This window comes from Muscardinus avellanarius, assembly GCF_963383645.1.
Source record: "Muscardinus avellanarius genome assembly, chromosome: 3".
In the NCBI taxonomy this organism is placed as follows: domain Eukaryota; kingdom Metazoa; phylum Chordata; class Mammalia; order Rodentia; family Gliridae; genus Muscardinus; species Muscardinus avellanarius.
In genome coordinates, this window is record NC_137788.1 from 117,618,815 (window position 1) to 117,639,299 (window position 20,485).

Sequence of the window (20,485 nt, forward strand, 5' to 3'; positions counted from 1 at the left end):
GCCAGGGGGAGTCAGAAGGTGTCACCTCCTAAGTGCCCCAGCCCCAGTCAGGGGAGGAGGGAAAGCGGGAAGGAGGGAGGGAGGGCGGCATGTCCTGTCCTTACCTGGGGTCAGGTCGCCAGCCCCTCCCCAGCCAGTCTGGACCAGCTGGAGAGGACATCCTGGAGCGACAGCGACAGCTGGCTGGCACTGCCGCTGGGGCAGCTTCTGGGGATAGACCTGGACAGGGGCCTGACCGCACGGCGGTGGCGTGGACAGAACTTGGTCCTCTCCCCCACTTGCCTCTGTTTCCCCTTCCAGGGCCAGCATATGGGTGAGGGGGCACCCCCTGGGGCCTGAGCTGCCCCCGCACAGGATGCCCCGTGCCCCCCACTTCATGCGCCTGCTGCTGCTGCTGTCGCTTCCCCATACCCAGGCCGCCTTCCCCCAGGACCCCCTCCCTCTGTTGAGCTCCAACCTGCAAGGTGAGTGACCCTGCCCACCTGGCCCCTCTGTGAGCAGGTAGAGATGAGGCGCCCACCCTGGTGCGTGCTTGCTTTCGAGGCCAGGTGCCCGGGGACCCGGCCCGGGGAAGGAACGGGTAGAGGGAGCCAGCATCTCAGCTGCTCCTTTCTCTTTCCTGGGTGGGTTTCTTAGAGATAGTGTCCTTTGATGGTTAAGAACAGGAACTTTTAGCTGGGCGTGGTGGCATGCACTGGCGATCTCAGTACTGAGGAGGCTGAGACAGGAGGATCGCAGGTTCTAGGACAGCCTCGGCAATTAGTAGTGAGACTTTCATCAACATAGTGAGGCCCCGTTTCCAAATAAAAATAAGAGAGACGGGTGTGGTGGCGCACACTTGTAATCCTCACACTTGGGAGGCGGAGACAGGAAGATCGCGCTGGTTCGAAGCCAGCCGCGCTGGTGTAAGAGACCCTGTTTCAAAAATATAAAATAGGTCTGGGAGTGTAGCCTGGAGGTAGAAGGGCTTCCAGGAACCCCAGTACCACCATCAAAAAAAAAAAAAAAAAAAAAAAAAAGGTCTGGGAATGCCAGGCGTGGTTGCGCATGCTTGTAATCCCCAAGTTTGGGAAGTGGAGACAGGAGGATTGCGCAGGTTCGAAGCCCCTTACTGGTTTAAGAGACCCTGTTTTTAAATAAAAATATAAAAAATAGGTCTGGGAGTGTAGCCCAGAGAAGGGTTTCCAGGAACCCCGGTACCACCAAAAAAAAAAAAAAAAAAAAAGGTCTGGGAGTATAGCCCAGGGGTAGAAAGCCTCTGGGTTTCACCCCCAGTACCACAAAAATAAATAATAAATAAATAAATTAATTAATTAAATAGGGCTGGGGAAGCCAGGCATGGTGGCGCATGCTTGTAATCTCAGTACTTGGGAGGCTGAGACAGGAGGATCGCACAGGGTTGAAGCCAGCTTCAGCTACTTAGTGAGGCTCTCAGCAACTTAATGAGACCCTGTTTCAAAATAAAATAAAATATAAAATAGGTCTGGGGCATAGGCCTCTGAGTTCCATCCTCAGCACCACAAAAATAAAAATAGGTCTGGGGATTTAGCTCTCCAGGGCCCCCCACACCCCAAAAAATTCAAACATGGTAGCAAGTGAGTACTTGTAATCCCAGTACTTGAGAGGTTAAAACAGGAGGATCAGCCAGCTTTACTTACTTGGTGAGGCCCTCCACAACTTAGTGAGACCCTGTTTCAAAATAAAAAATAAGAGCCAGGTGTGGTGGTGCATACCTGTAATCCAGTACTTGGGAGGCTGAGACAGGAGGATCACAGGTTCAAAAACAGCCTCAGCAAGTAGTGAGACTCTCATCAACCTAGCGAGAATGTTTCCAAATAAGGAATAAAACTGGGCTGGGAGTGTAGCTTGAAAGTAGAATGCCTCTGAGTGAATTCAGTCCCTAGTACACCAAGCAAACAAACAAACAAGCCGGGCGTGGTGGCGCACACTTGTCATCCCAGCATTCGGGAGGCTGAGACCAGAGGATCGCAGTTCGCAGACAGCCTCAGCTACTTAGTGAGGCCCTCCGCAACTCAGTGAGACCCTATTTCAAAATAAAGAATTAAAAAAAAAATTGGGCAGGGGGTGTAATTCGGAAGTCAAATGCCTCTGGGTTCCATCCCCAGACCTGCAAAAACAAACAAACAAACCATAAAAAGGTCTGGGGGTATAACTTGAGGAAGAAGGCCCTTGGGTTTAATCCCTGGAATTCACCAAAAGAAATAGATTAAAGCCACACGCTTGTAATCCCAGCATTTGAAAGGCTGAGATGGGAGGATCGTGGTTAGCAGACAGCCTCAGCTACTTAGTGAGGCAGGGGTTGTAGCCTGGGTCCCATTCCCCAGACATGCAAAAATAAAAAAATAAAAATAAAAATAAAGAAAAGAAAAGAAAAAGAAACAAAATACGTCGATTAAGTTAAATATAAAGGACTGAGGAAGTAGTTCAGTGGTAGAGCACTTGCCTAGCATGCAGGAGGCTTGGGGTTTGATCCCCAAAATTGGGAAAAAAGAAAGAAAAAACAGGATCTAAACTCTTAGCCAAGCTGGGCGTGGTGGTGCACACTTGTAATCCCAGCATTTGGGAGGCTGAGACAAGAGGATTGCGGTTCGCAGACAGCCTCAGCTACTTAGTGAGGCTCTTAGCAACTCAGTGAGACCCTGTTTCCAAATAAAGAATAATAAAAAAAAATAAGGCTGGGTGTGGCTCAGAGATAGAATGCCCCTGGGTTTCATCCCCAGTACCGAAAAACAAAACAAAACAAAACCTCAAAACCTCTTAGCCAGACAAAACCTGAGCACAGGAATCCCTGCTCAGCTGCTCTCCAGCGGGGTGGCCTTGTCAGCTTCTCAGCCTCCATTTGCCTCAGTCTCCTTATCTGCAAAATGAAGACAGTAATAGTATTCTACCTCATTGCAGTTATTTCTGGATTAAATGAGGTAATGCACGGAAAGTGGGGCGATCCCTGCCTGGCACAAAGTAACTGCTAAGTAATTGCTTTATATTTGTTTGTTATTATTCTTAGCTACAAAGTAAATGCCTGGTTCCCAGCATCTCTTAGTGTCTTAGCTTCCTCTCTCCTTTTTTTTTTTCTTTTCCTACTGGTTACAGAACCCAGGAGCTTTCTATGTCTGAGCTACACCCAGCCCTACTTTTTTTTTTTTTTTTTTTTTTGGTGGTACTGGGGATGGAACCCAGAGGCTTTCTACTTCTGGGCTATGCTCCCAGAACTTTTTTATATTTTATTTGGAAACAGGGTCTAAGTTGCTGAGAGCCTCACTAAGTAGCTGAGGCTGGCTTCAAACCTGTGCGATCCTCCTGTCTCAGCCTCCCAAGTGCGGGGATTATAAGCGTGCACCACCACGCCCGGCTCAGCCCTACTTTTTATTCTTTATTATTATTATTATTGTTTTGTTGTTGTTGTTATTGTTGTTATTATTATTATTATTATTATTATTATTATTATTATTATATTTTGGTGGTACTGGGGTTCCTGGAAGCCCTTCTACCTCTGGGCTACACTCCCAGACCTATTTTATATTTTTGAAACAGGGTCTCTTAAGCCAGCTGAGGCTGGCTTCGAACCTGTGCGATCCTGATCCTCCTGTCTCCGCCTCCCAAGTGTGGGGATTATTTTGCGGGTCTGGGGATGGAACCCAGGGGCATTTGACTTCCAAGGCACACCCCGCACTCTATTTTTATTCTTTATTTTGAAACAGGGTCTCACTGAGTTGCAGAGGGCCTAAGTAGCTGAGGCTGTCTGCGAACCACGATCCTCCAGTCTCAGCCTCCTGAATTCTGGGATTACAAGCATGCTTCACCACCACACCCGGCATCTTTATTATTATTATTATTATTATTATTATTTATTATTATTATTATTAGTTTGCGGTACTGGGGATAGAACTTGGGCATCGTACCTCCGAGCTACACCCCAGCTCTTTTTTTAGTCTTTTTTATTTGTGGAACTGGGCCTCACTCAGATGCGAAGAGCCTCCCTAAGTAGCTGAGACTGTCCGTGAACTGTGATCCTCTGGTCTCAGCCTCCAGAATGCTGGGACTACAAGCGAGCGCCAACACGCCCGGCTCCCACTTATTCTGAAAGGAGCCTGGATCTATTTGCAGGTTCCTGCTATCGATGTGGGGTGTATAGTGATCGTGAAGATGGAGGAATTGCAGTTGGGTTATTGGGGTTAATTGTTGGGGGATAGATAAGAATAGCAAATGCGTCTAAGCGCTTTGTGAATGTTAAATCCTCTGTCCCTGAACTGTCTCCCTTTGAATGCCGATGACTGAGGTTTCTGTGATGGGCCAGGCGATGGGCCAGGCGGGTGCTGGGTTGGTCAGGAGAGGCCTGAGAAGCGCCTCAAGGGCAGGGTGCAGAGAGAAGGCTGTGGGCGGGACTGGGTACCAGGTGAGTGGGGAATGCTAGCCCAGAGGCACTTCCAAGAAGTCCCTGGGCCCCCGCTCTGGAGACCTGGATCTAAATCCCAGCGCCTGCCACTTCCAACCGAAAGGAGCTCAGATAAAAGCCTCCACGTGCGGTGCCTCAGGCTGTTCATCCATAAAACAGGACCAGACTTAGGGCCTACGTCATAGGGTTAAAGTATCGCTGGGCATGGTGGCGGTGCATGCTTGTAATCCCAGCATTTGGAGGCTGAGACAGGAGGATTCAGGTTCGAGGACAGCCTCAGCTACTTAGTGAGGTCCTTTGCAACTCAGTGAGACCTTGTTCTTTATTAAAGAATAAAAAATAGGGCTGGGGTGTAGCTTGGAGGTCCAATGCCCCTGGGTTCCATCCCCAGTACCACTAAACAAACAAACACACAAACAAACAAATAAATAGGATGGCACGTCTAATGTGCTAGCCCAGTGGTTGGCGGAGAGTTAAGTGCTCAGTGTTATTTTTAATTTAATTTTATTAAATTAATTTATTTTTGTGGTACTCGGGATTGAGCCCAGGGGCATGCAACTTCTGAGCTACACCCCTCGCCCTATTTTATTTTATTTTTTGTTTTGGAACAGGATCTCTCTAGCTTGCTGAGAGGTTTGCTAAGTTACTAAGGCTAGTCCTGGACTTGTGGGTCTCCTGTCTCAACCTCCCAAGTACTGGGACTACAGGCATGTGCCATCATCATCATTATTATTATTATTATTATTATTATTATTATTATTTTGTGTGGAGTACTAAGAACTGAACCCAAGGACATTCTACCTTTAAGCCACACCCTGAGCCCTTTTTATTACTTATTTATTTATTTTTGTGGTACTGGGTGTGGGCATTCTACCTCCGAGGTACACCCCAGCCCTATTTTTTTTTTTTTTTTTTGCAGTATTAGGGATGTAACCCAAGGGAATTCTACCTCTGAGCTACACCCCTAGCCCTATTTTTTTATTCTCTATATTTTTTTTCAGTACTAAGGGTGGAACCCAGGGACATTCTACCTCTGAGTGACACTCCCAGCCCTACTTTTTTTTTTTTTTTTTTTTTTTTGGTGGTACTGGGGGTGGAACCCAGGGGCTTTCTACCTCCGGGCTACACTCCCAGACCTATTTTATATTTTATTTGGAAACAGGGTCTCACTAAGTTGCTGAGAGCCTCACTAAGTAGCTGAGGCTGGCTTCTAACCTGTGCGATCCTCTTGTCTCAGCCTCCCAAGCGCGGGGATTACAAGCGTGCGCCACCACGCCCGGCTTTCCCAGCCCTATTTTTAATTCTTTACTTTAAAACAGGGTCTCACTAAGTTGCAAAGGACCTCACTAAGTAGCTGAGGCTGTCCTTGCACCGCGATCTTTCCTGTCTCAGCCTCCCAAATGCTGAGATTACAAGCGCGTACCACCACGCCTGGCTATTCTCTGTTTTGAAACAGGGTCTCACTGAGTTGCAAAGGGCCTCCTTAGGTAGCTGAGGCTGTCTGCGAACCGCGATCCTCCTGTCTCAGCCTCCAAAAGCTGAGATTACAAGCATGTGCCACTGCGCCTGGCTTTATTTTCTGTTTTGAAACAGGGTCTCACCATGTGGCTGGGTCCCACTACGTGAAGGTTTCCTCAGATCTATACTCCTCCTATTTCAGCCTCCCATGCACCGAGATTACAGACATGAGCCATCATCATCATCATCATCATTATTAATTATTATTATGTGTGTGGAACTAGAGATTGAACCCAGGGGCATTCTACCTCTGAGATATACTCCCAGCTCTTTTTATTTTGAAACAGGTCTCGCTAGGTTGTTGAGAGTCTTGCTAACTTGCTAAGGCTGTCCCTTTTTTTTTGGGGGGGGGGTACTGGGGTGGAACCCAGAGGCTTTCTACCTCCGGGCTATACTCCCAGGCCTATTTTATACTTTATTTGGAAACAGGGTCTCACTAAGTTGCTGAGAGCCTCACTAAGTAGCTGAGGCTGGCTTTGAACCTGTGCAATCCTCCTGTCTCAGTCTCCCAAGCGCGGGGATTACAAGCGCGTGCCACCATGCCCGGCTTTTCTTTTCTTTTTTCCCCAGTACTAAGGATTGAACCCAGGGGCATTCTACCTCTGAGCTATACCCCCAGTCCTATTTTTTTTTTTCTTTATTTTAAAACAGAGTCTACAAAGTGGTAGAGGGCTTCATTAAGTAGTTGAGGCTGTCCTAGAACCTGCAATCCTCCTTTCTCAGCCTCTCAAATACTGGAACTATTGGAGTGTGCCACCACACCTGGCTCTGAATTATTATTATTATTATTATTATTATTATTATTATTATTATTATATATTTTTTTTGTGTGGTACTAGGCGTTGAACCTAGGGGCATTCTACTTCTAAGCTACACTCCCAGCCCTATTTCACACACACACACACACACACACACACACACACACACACACACACATTAATACATTAATGGTACTGGGCATGGAATCCATGGACATTCTACTTCCAATCTACAATCCCAGCTCTATTTTTATTTATTTATTTTTATGTTTTTATTTATTTTTATTTTGTGGTACTGGGAGTGGAACCCAGGGGCATTATACCTCTGAGTTACACCCTCAGCCCTATTTTTTTATTTTTTGTTTTGAAACAGGGTCTCACTGAGATGCAAAGGACCTCACTAAGTAGCTGAGGCTGTCCGTGAACTGTGATCCTCCTCCTGTCTCAGCCTCCCAAGTACTGGGATTACAAGCACGTGCCACAATGCCTGGCTTGGAGCCTGACCTTTTTTTTTTTTTTTTTGTGGTACTGAGGATGGAACCCAGGGGTGTTCTACCTCTGAGCTACACCCCCAGCCCGATTTTTTATTCTTTATTTGGAAACAGGGTCTCACTGAGTTCCAAAGGGCCTCACTAAGTAGCTGAGACTGGCTGTGAACCCTGATCCTCCTGTCTCAGCCTCCCAAATGCTGGGATTACAAGCCTGCACCACCACGCCTGGCTTGCTTGCTTATTTATTTATTTATTTATTTATTTATTTATTTTTGCAGTACTGGGGATGGAACCCAGGGGCTTTTCTACCTTTTGGGCTATACTCCCAGACCTATTTTATATTTTATTTGGAAACAGGGTCTCACTAAGTTGCTGAGAGCCTCACTAACTAGCTGAAGCTGGCTGCCAACCAGCGGGATCCTCCTGTCTCAGCCTCCCAACTACCAGGATTACAAGAGTGTACCACCACGCCCGGCTATTCTTTATCTTTTGAAACACGGTCTCATTAGGGTGAGGAGGGCCTCACTAAGTTGCTGAGGCTGTCTGCGAACCTGCAATCTTCCCGTCTCAGCCTCCCAAGTGTGGGGATTACAGGCGTGCGCCAGGCGGACCCCCAGCTGAATGTTCCTCCGCCTGTGGCTGGGTTTCATCGGGTGGAGAGGGTGTGGGGAAGCGTGGCCTCCTGGCTGGCCTCAGCACCTGGCTTCTCTGTCTCTAGGTGCCTCCCCGTTATCCTGGTTCCGGGGCCTGGAGGATGACGCCGTGGCCGCAGAACTTGGGCTAGACTTTCAGAGATTCCTCACCTTGAACCGGACCTTGTTGGTGGCTGCCCGGTAAACTGGCCAAGGCACCGTTGTGGGGCCTGTGCATGCTCCCGGGCGGACACACCATTGCATGGCCTCTGCGGCACCTTGCAGGGGACACATGCAGGTGCACGAGCCATGGGACAGCGGCATGCGTGGACCCAGAGTGCAGAGGCCCAGGCGCGCAGTGCAAGGGGCGGGGAGCAGAGGGCAGTGTGGTCCCTGAGCAGCCACCCTGGCCCAGCTCCCAGCAGTGGGTGCCGGGGCCAGCCTCACCCTCTCCACTGCCCCTCCAGGGATCACGTCTTCGCCTTCGATCTCCAAGCCCAAGAAGCAGGGGAGGGGCTGGTGCCCAGCAAGGTGAGGGGCCGCGGGGAGGACGCGCAGGCCTGGAGGTGAGGCCGGGAAGGCGGATCCACAAGGAGCCTCAGGGTGAGGAGGGGCAGGGCCGCACCTTTCCCTTCTGTGCTTCCTCCTCCAGTATCTGACATGGAGGAGCCAGGACGTGGAGAACTGCGCTGTGCGGGGCAAGCTGACGGTGAGCCTGGGAACCCAGAGGGAAGGACCAGGCGGGTCACCTGCTGCCGGCTCTGCCCCAGGGGCTCCTTTTTTTATTATTATTATTTTTTTTTATTGTGGTACTTGGGATGCAACCCAGGGGCATTTGACCTCCGAGCTACATCAGCAGCCCTAGTTTTTATTCATTCTTTGTTTTGAAACAGGGTCTCACTAAGTTGCAGAGGGCCTAAGTAGCTGAGGCTTGTCATGAACCTGAAATCCTCCTGTCTCAGCCTCCCAAGTACTGGGATTACAAGCATGAGCCACCACAACTGGTTTGGCTTTTTACTTTATTTTTTATTTATTTTTAGTACTGAGGATTGAACTCCGAACCATTTTACCTCCAAGCTACATCTCAGCCTTATTTTATTTTATTTTATTTTTTTGCGGGTCTGAGGATGGAACCCAGGGACATTTGACCTCCGAACTATACCCTCTGCCCTATTTTTTATTCTTTATTTTGAAACAGGGTCTCACTAAGTTGCAGAGAGCCTCACTAAGTAGCTGAGCTGTCCTCAAATTGCAATCCTCCTGTCTCAGCCTCCCTGGGATTACAAGTGTGCACCACCACACCTGGCTTCTTATTTTAATTTTGCCTTTTTTTTTTTTTGGAACCGGGGGTCGAACCCAGAGCGCCACGCCTGCAAAGCAGGTGCTTTTCCACTGAGCTACATCCCGGCCCCTTTATTTTGAAACAGGGTCTCCCTAGATTGATGAGAGTCTTCCCTGCTTGCCAATGCTGGCCTCAAACCTGCAATCCTCCTGTCTCGGCCTCCCAAGTACTGGAATTGCAGGCATGCGCCACCACACCCACCTAGAATTAATACTTTTAGTTCCCTTTACACACCTCACAATCAAAATGAGGCTCAGAGAGGCTGCGGGGCCACCTGCCCGATGGCTTAGTTGGGCTTTACCCACCTGGTTTTAACTGGCTCAGCAGCGCCTTAGTGACCCCGTAGTCCCGGTCCAGGCACCCCTGTCTCTGACTTGGAATTCTGGGCTTTCTAGGACGAGTGCTACAACTACATTCGCGTTCTGGTTCCCTGGGACTCCCGGACACTCCTTGCCTGTGGAACAAACTCCTTCAGCCCCGTGTGCCGCAGCTATGGGGTACAGAGGAGCCGGATGGGGGGCCAGGACGGGGTGGGAGGAGAACCCGCCATGGGTTGTTAGTTGCCGGGAAGGGCTAGGAACTGGGGCCTGCCAGTGGGACGGCCTGCAGAGCAAGGTCCAGGAGGGGTGCGGGGGAGCCCGTGGGACCCAGCGTGGGCTATGGCGCTGCGCCCCAGGGTTCCAGGGACGCCCCCTCTGCCCCCAGGTAGCTTCGCTGCAGCAGGAGGGTGAGGAGCTGAGCGGGCAGGCCCGATGCCCCTTCGATGCCACCCAGTCCAACGTGGCCATCTTCGCAGGTGTGCGCCGGCTGGTCCCGCATCCTCCCGGGAGGGTCGAGTCGGGGCGGGCGGGTCCAGGGGAGGCAGGAGGCAGGCCCTGAGCCCTCCCTGCCCCAATCCCTCCAGAGGGCAGCCTGTACTCAGCCACCGCTGCGGATTTCCAGGCCAGCGACGCTGTCGTTTACAGAAGCCTCGGGCCGCAGCCCCCGCTCCGCTCGGCCAAGTACGACTCCAAGTGGCTCCGAGGTCAGGGCAGGCCCGGGGAGGCTGGGGTCGGAGGCCGGGTGGAGGCCAGGCGGAGGCGGTAGCTATGGGCAGGTGTGGACGCTCTTCTATCCTCCCCCCACTCCCCACTTAGAGCCACACTTTGTCCACGCCCTGGAGCATGGGGACCACGTCTATTTCTTCTTCCGCGAGGTCTCTGTGGAGGATGCCCGGCTGGGGAGGGTAAGGAGGGCCCGGGGCAGGGTGGCTAGGGAGGCTTCTGCTGACCCAGGTCTCCACAACGCAGCGCCTCCATTCCGAGACACCACTGTTTTTGTTTTGTTTTGTTTGGTTTGGTGCTAGGGATTGAACCCACGGGTGTTCTACCTCTGAGATAGGCGCTCAGCCCTATTTTATTTTCTGTAGTGTGTGTGTATGTGTGTGTTGCTGAAGATTGAACCTAGGAGGGCTCTACCTATGAGCTACACCTATTAATATTTATTTATTTATTTATTTATTTATTTATTTATTTAGGAGTACTAGGGATGGAACCCAGGGGCATTCTACCTCTGAGTTACACCCCCAGCCCTATTTTTTATTCTTTGTTTTTTTTGTGTGTGGGTCTGGCGATGGAACCCATGGGCATTTAACCTCCGAGCTACACCCCCTGCCCTATTTTTTTTTTTTATTCTTCATTTTGAAACAGGGTCTGGCTAAATTGCGGAGGGTCTCACTAAGTAGCTGAGGCTGTCCGCAAACCACGATCCTCCAGGAGGTCTCAGCCTCCCGAATGCTGGGATTACAAGCATGCGCCACCACACCCGGCTTTATTCTTTATTTCTTTCTTTATTTTTTGGTGGTACCGGGGTTCCTGGAAGCCCTTCTACCTCCGGCTACACTCCCAGACCTATTTTTATATTTTTATTTGGAAACAGGGTCTCTTAAGCCAGCGCGGCTGGCTTCGAACCTGCGCGATCCTCCTGTCTCTGCCTCCCAAGTGCGGGGATTACAAGCGTGCGCCACCACGCCTGGCTTATTCTTTATTTTTGAAACAGGGTCTCACTGAGTTTCAAAGGGCCTTTACTAAGTAGCTGAGACTGTCCTTGAACCAAGATCCTCCTGTCTCAGCCTCCCAGGAGTGCACTATCATGCCTGACTTTATTTTCTAATTTGAAACAGGGTTTTGTTAAAGTTTCTGAGGGTCGAGAGGGCATGGTGGCATACACTTGTAATCCTAGTATGTGGGAGCCTGAGACAGGAGGATCGCAGGTTCGAGGCCAGCCTCAGCAAGTAGTGAGGCTCACATCAACCTAGCAAGACCCTGTTTCCAAATAAAAAATAAAATCAGTCTGGGGGTATAGCTCAGAAGTAGAATGTCTCTGGGTTCAATCCCCAGTACAAAAAAAAAAAAAAGGAAAGAAAGAAGAAAGAAAGAGAAAAGAAGTTGCTGAGGGTCTTGCTAAGTTGACGAGGCTGTCCTCAAACCTGCCATTCTCCTGTCTCAGCCTCCCTGGGATTATAGGCACGTACAACCATACCCAGCCTTTATTTTATTTTTTGTTCGAAACAGGGGCTCCCTAGGTTGCTGAGGGTCTTATTAAATGCTGAGGCTGACCTCAAACCTGCGATCCTCCTGTCTCAGCCTCTCAAGTACTGGGGTTCCAGGCATGCATGTCTGGCGTGAGCCCCCACCTTTGAATGGCCCCCAGCTCTCTCTCTCTCTCTGCCCCCCGTTGGCAGTGACCCTCGGCCTGACCCACAGCACCGCACCTTTGAGTGACCCCAGCCCTGGTCTCTGGGGGCTGACCTTCCCCGTGGCTCTCCCCAGGTGCAGTTCTCCCGCGTAGCCCGTGTGTGTAAGCGCGACATGGGCGGCTCCCCTCGGGCCTTGGACCGCCACTGGACGTCCTTCCTCAAGCTCCGGCTCAACTGCTCCGTCCCCGGGGACTCCGCCTTCTATTTTGACGTCTTACAGGCCTTGACCGGGCCGGTGAACCTGCACGGCCACGCGGCACTCTTTGGGGTCTTCACCACCCAGGCTAACAGGTTGGCACCGGGCCGGCGAGGGCGCCCCGTCTGTCCCCACGGGCATCCACACTGCCTCTCAGAGCCTCTCCAGAGGGCAGCGAGGGCAGCTTCAAGCAAGGCCAGGCCGCCTCCTGCCCTCCTGGTGCGGCACCCTGGCTGCCCCAGCCCTCAGTCCCCCATTTATTTATTTATTTATTTATTTTTGCTGGTCTGGGGATGGAACCCAGGGGCATTCGATGGGAGCCAGGCTGTCCGCGAACCCAGATCCTCGGGTCTCAGCCTCCCAAATGCTGGGATTACAAGCGTGCACCACCACGCCCAGATTTATTCTTTATTTTGAAACTGGATCTCACTGACTTGCAAAGAACCTCACTAAGTAGCTGAGGCTATCCTCGAACCGTGATCCTCCATTCTCAGCCTCCCAAATGCTAGGATTACAAGAGTGCACCACCACGCCCGGCTCAGCCGGCATTCTAATGTGAAACAAGTACTTCTTACCTGTGGGACCTCTGTGGCCCTATTTATTTATTTATTTATTTATTTATTTATTTATTTTCTTATTTATCTTGCCATACTGGGGATGAAACCCAGGGGCGTTGTACCTCCGGGCTATACCCCAGCCCTATTTTTTTTTAGTCTTTTTATTTGTGAAACGGTCTCACTGAGCTGTGGAGGGCCTCCCTAAGTAGCTGAGGCTGTTCTTGAACCACAGTCCTCTGGTCTCAACCTCCTGAATGCTGGGATTATAAGCATGCGCCAACACGCCAGCCTGTAGGCTCCCCACCCCCTTTTTTGCTGTAGTAGGGATGAAACCCAGGGGCATTGTACTGCTGAGCTACACCCCTGGTCCAATTTTTAGTTAGTTAGTTAGTTTGTTTGTTTTGGTGGTACTGGGGTTCCTGGAAACCCTTCTACCTCCAGGCTACACTCCCAGACCTATTTTTATACTTTTTATTTGGAAACAGGGTCTCTTAAGTCAGCGCTGCTGGCTTCGTACCTGCGTGATCCTCCTGTCTCCGCCTCCCAAGCACTGGCTACCATGGCCAGGCGTCTTTTTATTTTTTTATTTTTTATTTTTTATTTTTTGGTGGTACTGGGGTTCCTGGAAGCCCTTCTACTTCCGGGCTACACTCCCAGACCTATTTTTACATTTTTATTTGGAAACAGGGTCTCCTAAGCCAGCGCGCGCGGCTTTGAACCTGCGCGATCCTCCTGTCTCTGCCTCCCAAGCGCAGGGATTACAAGCGTGCGCCACCACGCTCGGCCCGTCTTTTTATTTTTTGAAACAGAGTCTCACTGAGTTGTGAAGGGCCTTACTAACTAGCTGAGGCTGTCTGCAAACCGCCATCCTCTGGTCTCAGCCTCCGGAATGCTGGGATTACAAGCGTGCCCGGCTCTGTACCCCTTTAATACCTGCCCTGCTGTCTTTCTGGGTCCTCAGCATCCCCGGCTCGGCAGTCTGCGCCTTTTACCTGGATGCCATCGAGCGCGGGTTTGAGGGCAAGTTCAAGGAGCAGAGGAGCGTGGACGGGCCCTGGACCCCCGTGTCCGAGGAGAGGGTCCCCTCGCCCAGGTACCCAGGGCCAGGGCGGCAGTGTCTGCTCCCGGGTGGGGCCGTGAGGAGGGTGATGCAGCCGAGGCCTGGGGAGGGGCCGCCGCCGGGGCAGCAGGATTCAGGTCAGTGGTGGGAAGGAGAGCCGTCGGGGCGCCTGGGTCACCCCCCTGCACCCACCAGGCCCGGGTCGTGCGCAGGCGTGGGTGGCGCCGCCTCCTTCTCCTCTTCCCGAGACCTTCCTGACGACGTCCTGACCTTCATCAAGGCTCACCCACTGCTGGACCCCGCCGTGCCCCCCGCCACCCACCAGCCTCTCCTCACACTCACGAGCAGGTATGGCGCCCCAAACCACTGGCTACGAGGCATGTGTGGCAGCTCACATCGCAGTTTTGAAGTGAGCCAGCAACTTAGGAAGATCCTGTTTCCAAATAAAAAATAAAAAGGACTGAGCCACGTGTGGTGATGCACACTTGTAATCCCGGCATTTTTTTTGTTTTGGTTTTTTGGGTTTTTTTTTTTGTGGGTCTGGGGATGGAACCCAGGGGCATTTGACCTCTGAGCTACACCCCCTGCCCTATTTTTTATTCTTTATTTTGAAACCGGGTCTCACTGAGTTGCAGAGGGCCTCACTAAGTAGCTGAGGCTGTCCGCGAACCGCGATCCTCCGGTCTCAGCCTCCTGAATGCTGGGATTACAAGTGTGTGCCACCACGCCCAGCTTTTATGCTTTATTTTGAAACCGGGTCTCACTGAGTTGCAGAGGGCCTAAGTAGCTGAGGCTGTCCGCAAACCACGATCCTCCAGGTCTCAGCCTCCCAAATGCTGGGATTGCAAGCGTGCGCCACCATGCCCGGCTTAATCCCAGCATTTGGGAGGCTGACACAGAAGGATCGTGGTTCGCTGACAGCCTCAGCTACTTAGGCCCTCTGCAAATTACTGAGATTCTGTTTCAAAATAAGGAATAAAAAGTAGGGCTGGGGGAGTGTAGCACAGAGGTAGAATGCCCCCGGGTTCAATCCCCATCCCCATCAAAAAAAAAAAAAAGTCTAAAATTTAAAAATAAAGCTGGGCGTGGTGGCGCACACTTGGAATCCCCGCGCTTGGGAGGCTGAGACAGGAGGATCGCTCAGGTTTGAAGCCAGCCTTAGCTGCTTAGTGAGGCTCTCAGCAACTTAGTGAGACTCTGTTTCCAAATAAAGTATAAAATAGGTCTGGGAGTATAGCCCGGAGGTAGAAAAGCCCCTGGGTTCCACCCCCAGTACTACAACAAATAAATAATAAAAAATAGGGCTGGGGCTGTGGTTTTGAGATAGAATGTCCCTGGGTTCCATCCCCAGGCCCGCAAAAATAAATAAATAAATAAATAAATAAATAAATATTAAAATTAAAAGAACTGGGTATAGCCCAGAAATAGAATGCCCTTGGGTTCAATCCCAACTACTACAAAATAACAACAAAATCCATCCCATCACCTCCTCCTCCCCCAGCCACTCTGCCCTTTGACCTCAGGAGACAAATCAGATTGGCAGAAGGGGGTATTCTCAAGTGTGGAAGGGAGAGGGCTAAGTAGGGAGCGCCCAGTGAGGGGAAGGACCAGATTCTCCTCGGCCTCCCAGGCTTTTGCTTAATTGGCTGCCCTGCCCTGTCGCTCCAGGGCCCTGCTGACCCAGGTGGCTGTGGATGGCACCGCCGGTCCCCACAGTAACGCCACCGTCCTGTTCCTTGGCTCCAGCGATGGGACGGTGCTGAAGGTGCTGCCCCCAGGAGGGCGACCCGGGGTGCCTGAACCCATCCTGCTGGAGGAGATCGATGCCTACAGCCCTTCCCGGTGAGGCCTTCGGAGGGCCGGAAGCTGCGTGTGGCTGGGAGGGTGGGAAGGGCGGAGCTGTGGGGTACAGAAAGGGCTTGGAGAGCCAGACATAATGGTGTGTGTCTGTAATCCCAGTCCCTGGGAGGCTAAGTCAGGAGGATCTCAGGTTCGAGGACAGCCTCAGCAATATAATGAGGCCCTCTGCAACTTGGCGAGACCCTGTTTCAAAATAAAGAATAAACTGGGTGTGGTGGTGCATGTTTGTAATCACAGCATTTGGGAGGCTGAGACAGGAAGATCACAGTTCAAAGACAGCCTCAGCTACTTAGTGAGGCCCTTTGCAACTCAGTGAGACCCTGTTTCAAAAAGAAGAAAAAAGCTGGGCATGGTGGCGCACCCTTGTAATCCCAATATTCAGGAGACTGAGACCGGAGGATCCCGGTTCTCGGCCAGCCTCAGCTACTTAGGCCCTTTGTAACTCAGTGAGACCTGGTTTCAAAATAAAGAAAAAATAGGGCTGGAGGTGCAGCTCAAAGGTAGAATGTCTCTGGGTTCCATTCCTGGTACCTCAAAAAAATTTTTTTTTAAATAAAAGAATAGGGCTGGGGGTGTAGCTGGGAGGTAGACCGCCCTGGGCCCGTGGTCAGTGTACATCTCCCCTCGCTGCCGTCTTCTCAAGGCTTCCTGCCTCCCCCAGGTGCGGTGGGAAGCGGGCAGCGCAGACAGCGCGGCGCATCACCGGGCTGGAGCTGGACGCGGAGGGTCACAGGCTTTTCGTGGCCTTTTCCGGCTGTATCGTCTACCTCCCTCTCAGCCGCTGTGCCCGGCATGGGGCCTGCCAGAGGTGAGGGGCAAGCACCTGGGCAGGGAGCACAGGAGAGCCGCAGACCTTGGGGGTGGGGGGGAGAGGGGGTGCTCAGGCTCAGGGGTTCTGGAAGTGGGCGGCAACCAGGGCGAGCGGGGCAGAGGTGTGGGAGGAACGGAATGTGGCTGGCTGGAGGGGGATCCCAACCTCATGTGACTCAGTTTCCCCTAGGAGCTGCCTGGCTTCCCGGGACCCATACTGTGGATGGCATAGCTCCCGAGGCTGTGTGGATATCAGGGGACCTGGAGGGTAAACGAGGAGCCCCTGCATCTTCCCAGGGTGCTGTTGGCATGTGGGCGGGACATGGCGCCTTCGAGCTGAGCCGCCTCCTTTTCCTCCTAGGAACGAAGTGGATCCGGTTGACAACCAGGACAACACGGAGCTCGGCGACTGCCAAGGTAAACAGACGGGGCAGCCATTCTACCTCCGAGCTACAGCCTTTTTTAGTTGTTATTCATTATTTATTATTATTATTATATTATTATTATTATTATATTATTATTATTATTATTATTATTATTATTATTATTATTATTATTTTGCTACTGGGAATTGAACCCAGGGGTCTTCTCCCTCCAAGATAAACCCCCAGAACTTTTTTTTATTTTTGCAGTACTGGGGATGGAACCCAGGGGCATTCTACTTTTGAGGATGCCCCCAGTGCCAGCCCTGTTCGTTATTTTGAAACAGGGTCTCACTGAGTTGCAAAGGGCCTAAGTACCTGAGGCTGTCTCAGCTTCCCGAATGCTGGGATTACAAGTGTGAGCCAGCACACCCGGCTCATTATTTTTATTTTGAAACAGTCTCACTAGATTGCTGAGAGACTGGTTAAATTGCTGGGGCTGGCCTCAAACCTTCAATTCTTCTTTTTTTTTTTTTTTTTTCGGGTCTGGGGATGGAACCCAGGGGCATTTGATCTCCGAGCTACACCCCCTGCCCAATTTTTCTTTATTTTGAAACAGGGTCTCACTGAGTTGCAGAGGGCCTCACTAAGTAGCTGAGGCTGTTCTCGAACCGTGATCCTCCGGTCTCAGCCTCCCAAATGCTGGGATTACATGCGCCACCACGCCCGGCCTTCAATTCTTCTGTCTCAGCCACCCAAGTACTGGAATTACAGGCATGTGCCACCACGCCTGGCTCACCCTCAGCACTTTTTATTTTGAAACGAATCTCACTAAATCGCTGAAGCTAGTCTTCAATCTGAGATCCTCCTGTTTAAGCTTCCCAAGTACTGGGATTATAGGTGCACTTGACCATGCCCGGCTCCCGCCATCTTTACCCTCTCTCTCTCCCTTCATAGATGGAGCTACAGGGAGTCGCTCTGGTCCTGGGGATTCTGCATATGGTAAGTCCTTTATCCCAGCCCCCCCTTGCCTGACCATCACATCCAAGTCTGTGCCCCATGGAAGCCCGACCGGCTGACTGTCCTTGACCTCTCAGAAGAGGCCCAGCATCCTCCCGCTTGGCTCACAATAGGATGCTTAATAAATAGTTTTTAAACAAATAAATGAAAGAATGCCCTGCATGGTGAGGCCCCCCCACCCCAGGAGTGTTGAGGCTGGAGTCTGGACCCTCGGGTTCCAGGGGAGGAGGGCGCCCTTGGGTGGGTGTTGGGTGAGAGCCGAAGCCTCACTGGCTCTGACCTGGTCTCTGTCACCAGTGCTTCTGGGTCCTGGCCCTCCCCCTGAGACCCCCAGTCCCCCCAGTGATGCCCACCCGGGGCCCCAGTCTTCCACTCTTGGAGCTCACACTCAGGGTAAGGGGGTTAACCGGGAGGGACAGGAGTGAAGTGCGGCCTGCTGGTCCTTGCCGAGTTCTCGCTGGGCGCTGACTGGTGCCTGGTGCCCACTAACACCTGTTTGGCGCCAACCCCTCCCCTGGGCTGGGCGAACCGCCCCGCTTCCTTCTGCACCCGCAGCATGGCTGTAGGGGCCGGAACCGGGCTGGGGACCCCCCTGGCCCGGCTGGCCTGCGTGTGAGGGTAGTGCAGAGGGGCTGTGTGTTGAGGGGTCGGGGGCGGTGAGTCCCGAGGATAGACGGCCAGAGCCGCGTGGCGTGGAGCTCAGCAGCAGCAGCGGCGGCGGCGGCGGCGGCAGCAGGAGCCGCCCTGGGCCCTTCTAGACCCCGCGGTCCTCCCCCCAGCCCCGGCTGAGCCGCCCTCCTCCCTCTTGGCCGGCAGGGGTGCGCAGGGACCTCCTCCCCGCCTCGGCCGCCCGCTCCGTCCCCATCCCACTCCTCCTGGCCAGCGTGGCCGCCGCCTTCGCCCTGGGCGCCTCGCTCTCCGGCCTCCTGGTGTCCTGCGCCTGCCGCCGCGCGCGCCGACGAGGGAGCAAGGACGTGGAGGCGCCGGGGCTGCCGCGGGCGCTGTCCCTGCGCAGCCTGGCGCGGCTGCACGGCCCCGAGCCCCCCGCGCCGCCCAAGGACGCGGGCGCCGCCGCGCCGCCGCCGCCGCAGCTCTACGCCGCCCTGCTGCCGCCCCCCGACGGCGCGCCCGCGCCCGAGCTGGCCTGCCTGCCCACGCCCGAGGCCACGCCCGAGCTGCCCGCCAAGCGCCTGCGCGCCGCGGGGGCGCCCTGGGCCTGGAACCACAACCGCAACAACGCCGCCGCCGGCCGCGCCCCCGCGCCCCGCGTGCTGGTGCGGCCGCCCCCGCCGGGCTGCCCGGGCCAGGCGGCCGAGGTCACCACGCTGGAGGAGCTGCTGCGCCACCTGCACGGCCCGCGGCGCCCGGACGCGCCCCCCGCGCGCAAGGGCGCCCCCCGGCTGGGCGTGTCGGGCGCGCGCCGGCCGCCCGTGCCCGCGCACCGCGCGCCCCCCGCGCTGCTCACGCGCGTGCCCTCGGGGGCCCCCGGGAGGCCCCTGCCGCCCCCGGCCCGGCCCGACGCGCGCGGCCGCGCCCCCAGGCGGGCGGACCTGGAGAAGCCCCCGCCGCTCCCGGGCGCCCCCGCCCGCGCCGGCGCGCTGCAGCTCTGAGCCCCCGGCCGCCCGGGTTATTTATTGACTGTCCCGCCCCGTCCTCCGGGGGGGGGGGAGCTGCGCCCTCGCGGAGCCAGCGTTTGGGGGGCCCGGCACGCCCCCCGCCCTCCAGCCAAGCTGCCTTAACGCGCCCCCCACCCCCGGGCCCGGGGCCTCGGGACGGGGCGCGCCGCCTCCTACCGTGTAGGAGCCCCCGCCCGGTGCAGCCCGCCCGGGAGGAGGGCGCTCGCCGCCGCCCCGCACCCGCCCGGCCCACCCCGAGCCTCCGGGAGGGAGGCTGCGGCCCCGGCGGGCTGATCCAGGAAGGTTTTCCTGGCAGAGGCAGGAGAAGCGGTGCCGGGGCCGGGCGGGGCCGTCGGGGCGCCGCGCTTCGAGACTGAGGTTTAAGAAAATAAAAAAGGGACCTTTTCACGACCTGTTCTACAGGGTTGGGGGGAGACTTTGGGGGAGAAATAAAACGAAGCTGCGGCGTGATCTGAGTTTGACATCGGGAACTCTTGTCCTAATGAGGATTTGGCTGAAGAGTGCGGGTCGCCCGAGGGGTGACCCGCACCAGGCGGCCAGGCACTCAGCACTCAGCACTCAGCACTCAGCACCCTGCTGGAGGCGAAGGTGGGCCCGGCGGTCCCTAAGGCGCATGCGCGGCGGGCGTCGAGATGCTGCGGGCGGCGGCGGAGCCCGGGCCGGGGGATGCGCCGCCTGCGCCTCTTCCCTGGCTGGCGCTGGCTGCATCATCCTGGGTACCAGGACCTGTGCATCATCTTGGGTACCAGGACCTGTTCATCATCCTGGGTACCAGGACCTGTGCATCATCCTGGGTACCAGGGAAAGAGGCGAGCAGGACCACCTGCTCGCCCACCACTTTAAGGCCTGGCGCGGGACACTTAAGGCCTCTTAAGGACACTTAAAGCCGCGCGTGGGCTGCGGTTGCTTTTGGGGATTTGCAAGGCACGGCGTGGTTTTCGCCCGCGCGTGGCCGGAGTAGCAGCCCAATTAGAGCCCTAGGCACCGCCCGTGGGCGCCCTCTGGAGGCGGGACCGAGCCCTGCAGCGGAGGAAGCCTCCCTGGTCCCTCTCCCTTGGCTGCCCCTCCTCCTCCTCCTCCTCCTCCTCCTC

General features: G+C 54.1%; 1 protein-coding gene across 1 annotated transcript; it reads left to right on the forward strand.

Moving 5' to 3' along the window:
* Positions 1 to 355: 355 nt before the first annotated feature.
* SEMA6C (semaphorin 6C) lies at positions 356 to 19,367 on the forward strand (the record flags this gene model as incomplete). Its single annotated transcript, XM_080691606.1, has 18 exons — positions 356 to 464; positions 7,900 to 8,014; positions 8,281 to 8,344; positions 8,466 to 8,522; positions 9,551 to 9,652; positions 9,861 to 9,951; positions 10,060 to 10,179; positions 10,292 to 10,380; positions 11,966 to 12,183; positions 13,607 to 13,738; positions 13,901 to 14,053; positions 15,374 to 15,547; positions 16,227 to 16,373; positions 16,566 to 16,643; positions 16,737 to 16,792; positions 17,695 to 17,739; positions 18,055 to 18,150; positions 18,574 to 19,367. The coding sequence occupies 18 exons, from the start codon at positions 356 to 358 to the stop codon at positions 19,365 to 19,367; spliced, it is 2,640 nt and encodes an 879-aa protein (XP_080547732.1).
* Between the last annotated feature and the right edge of the window lie 1,118 nt (positions 19,368 to 20,485).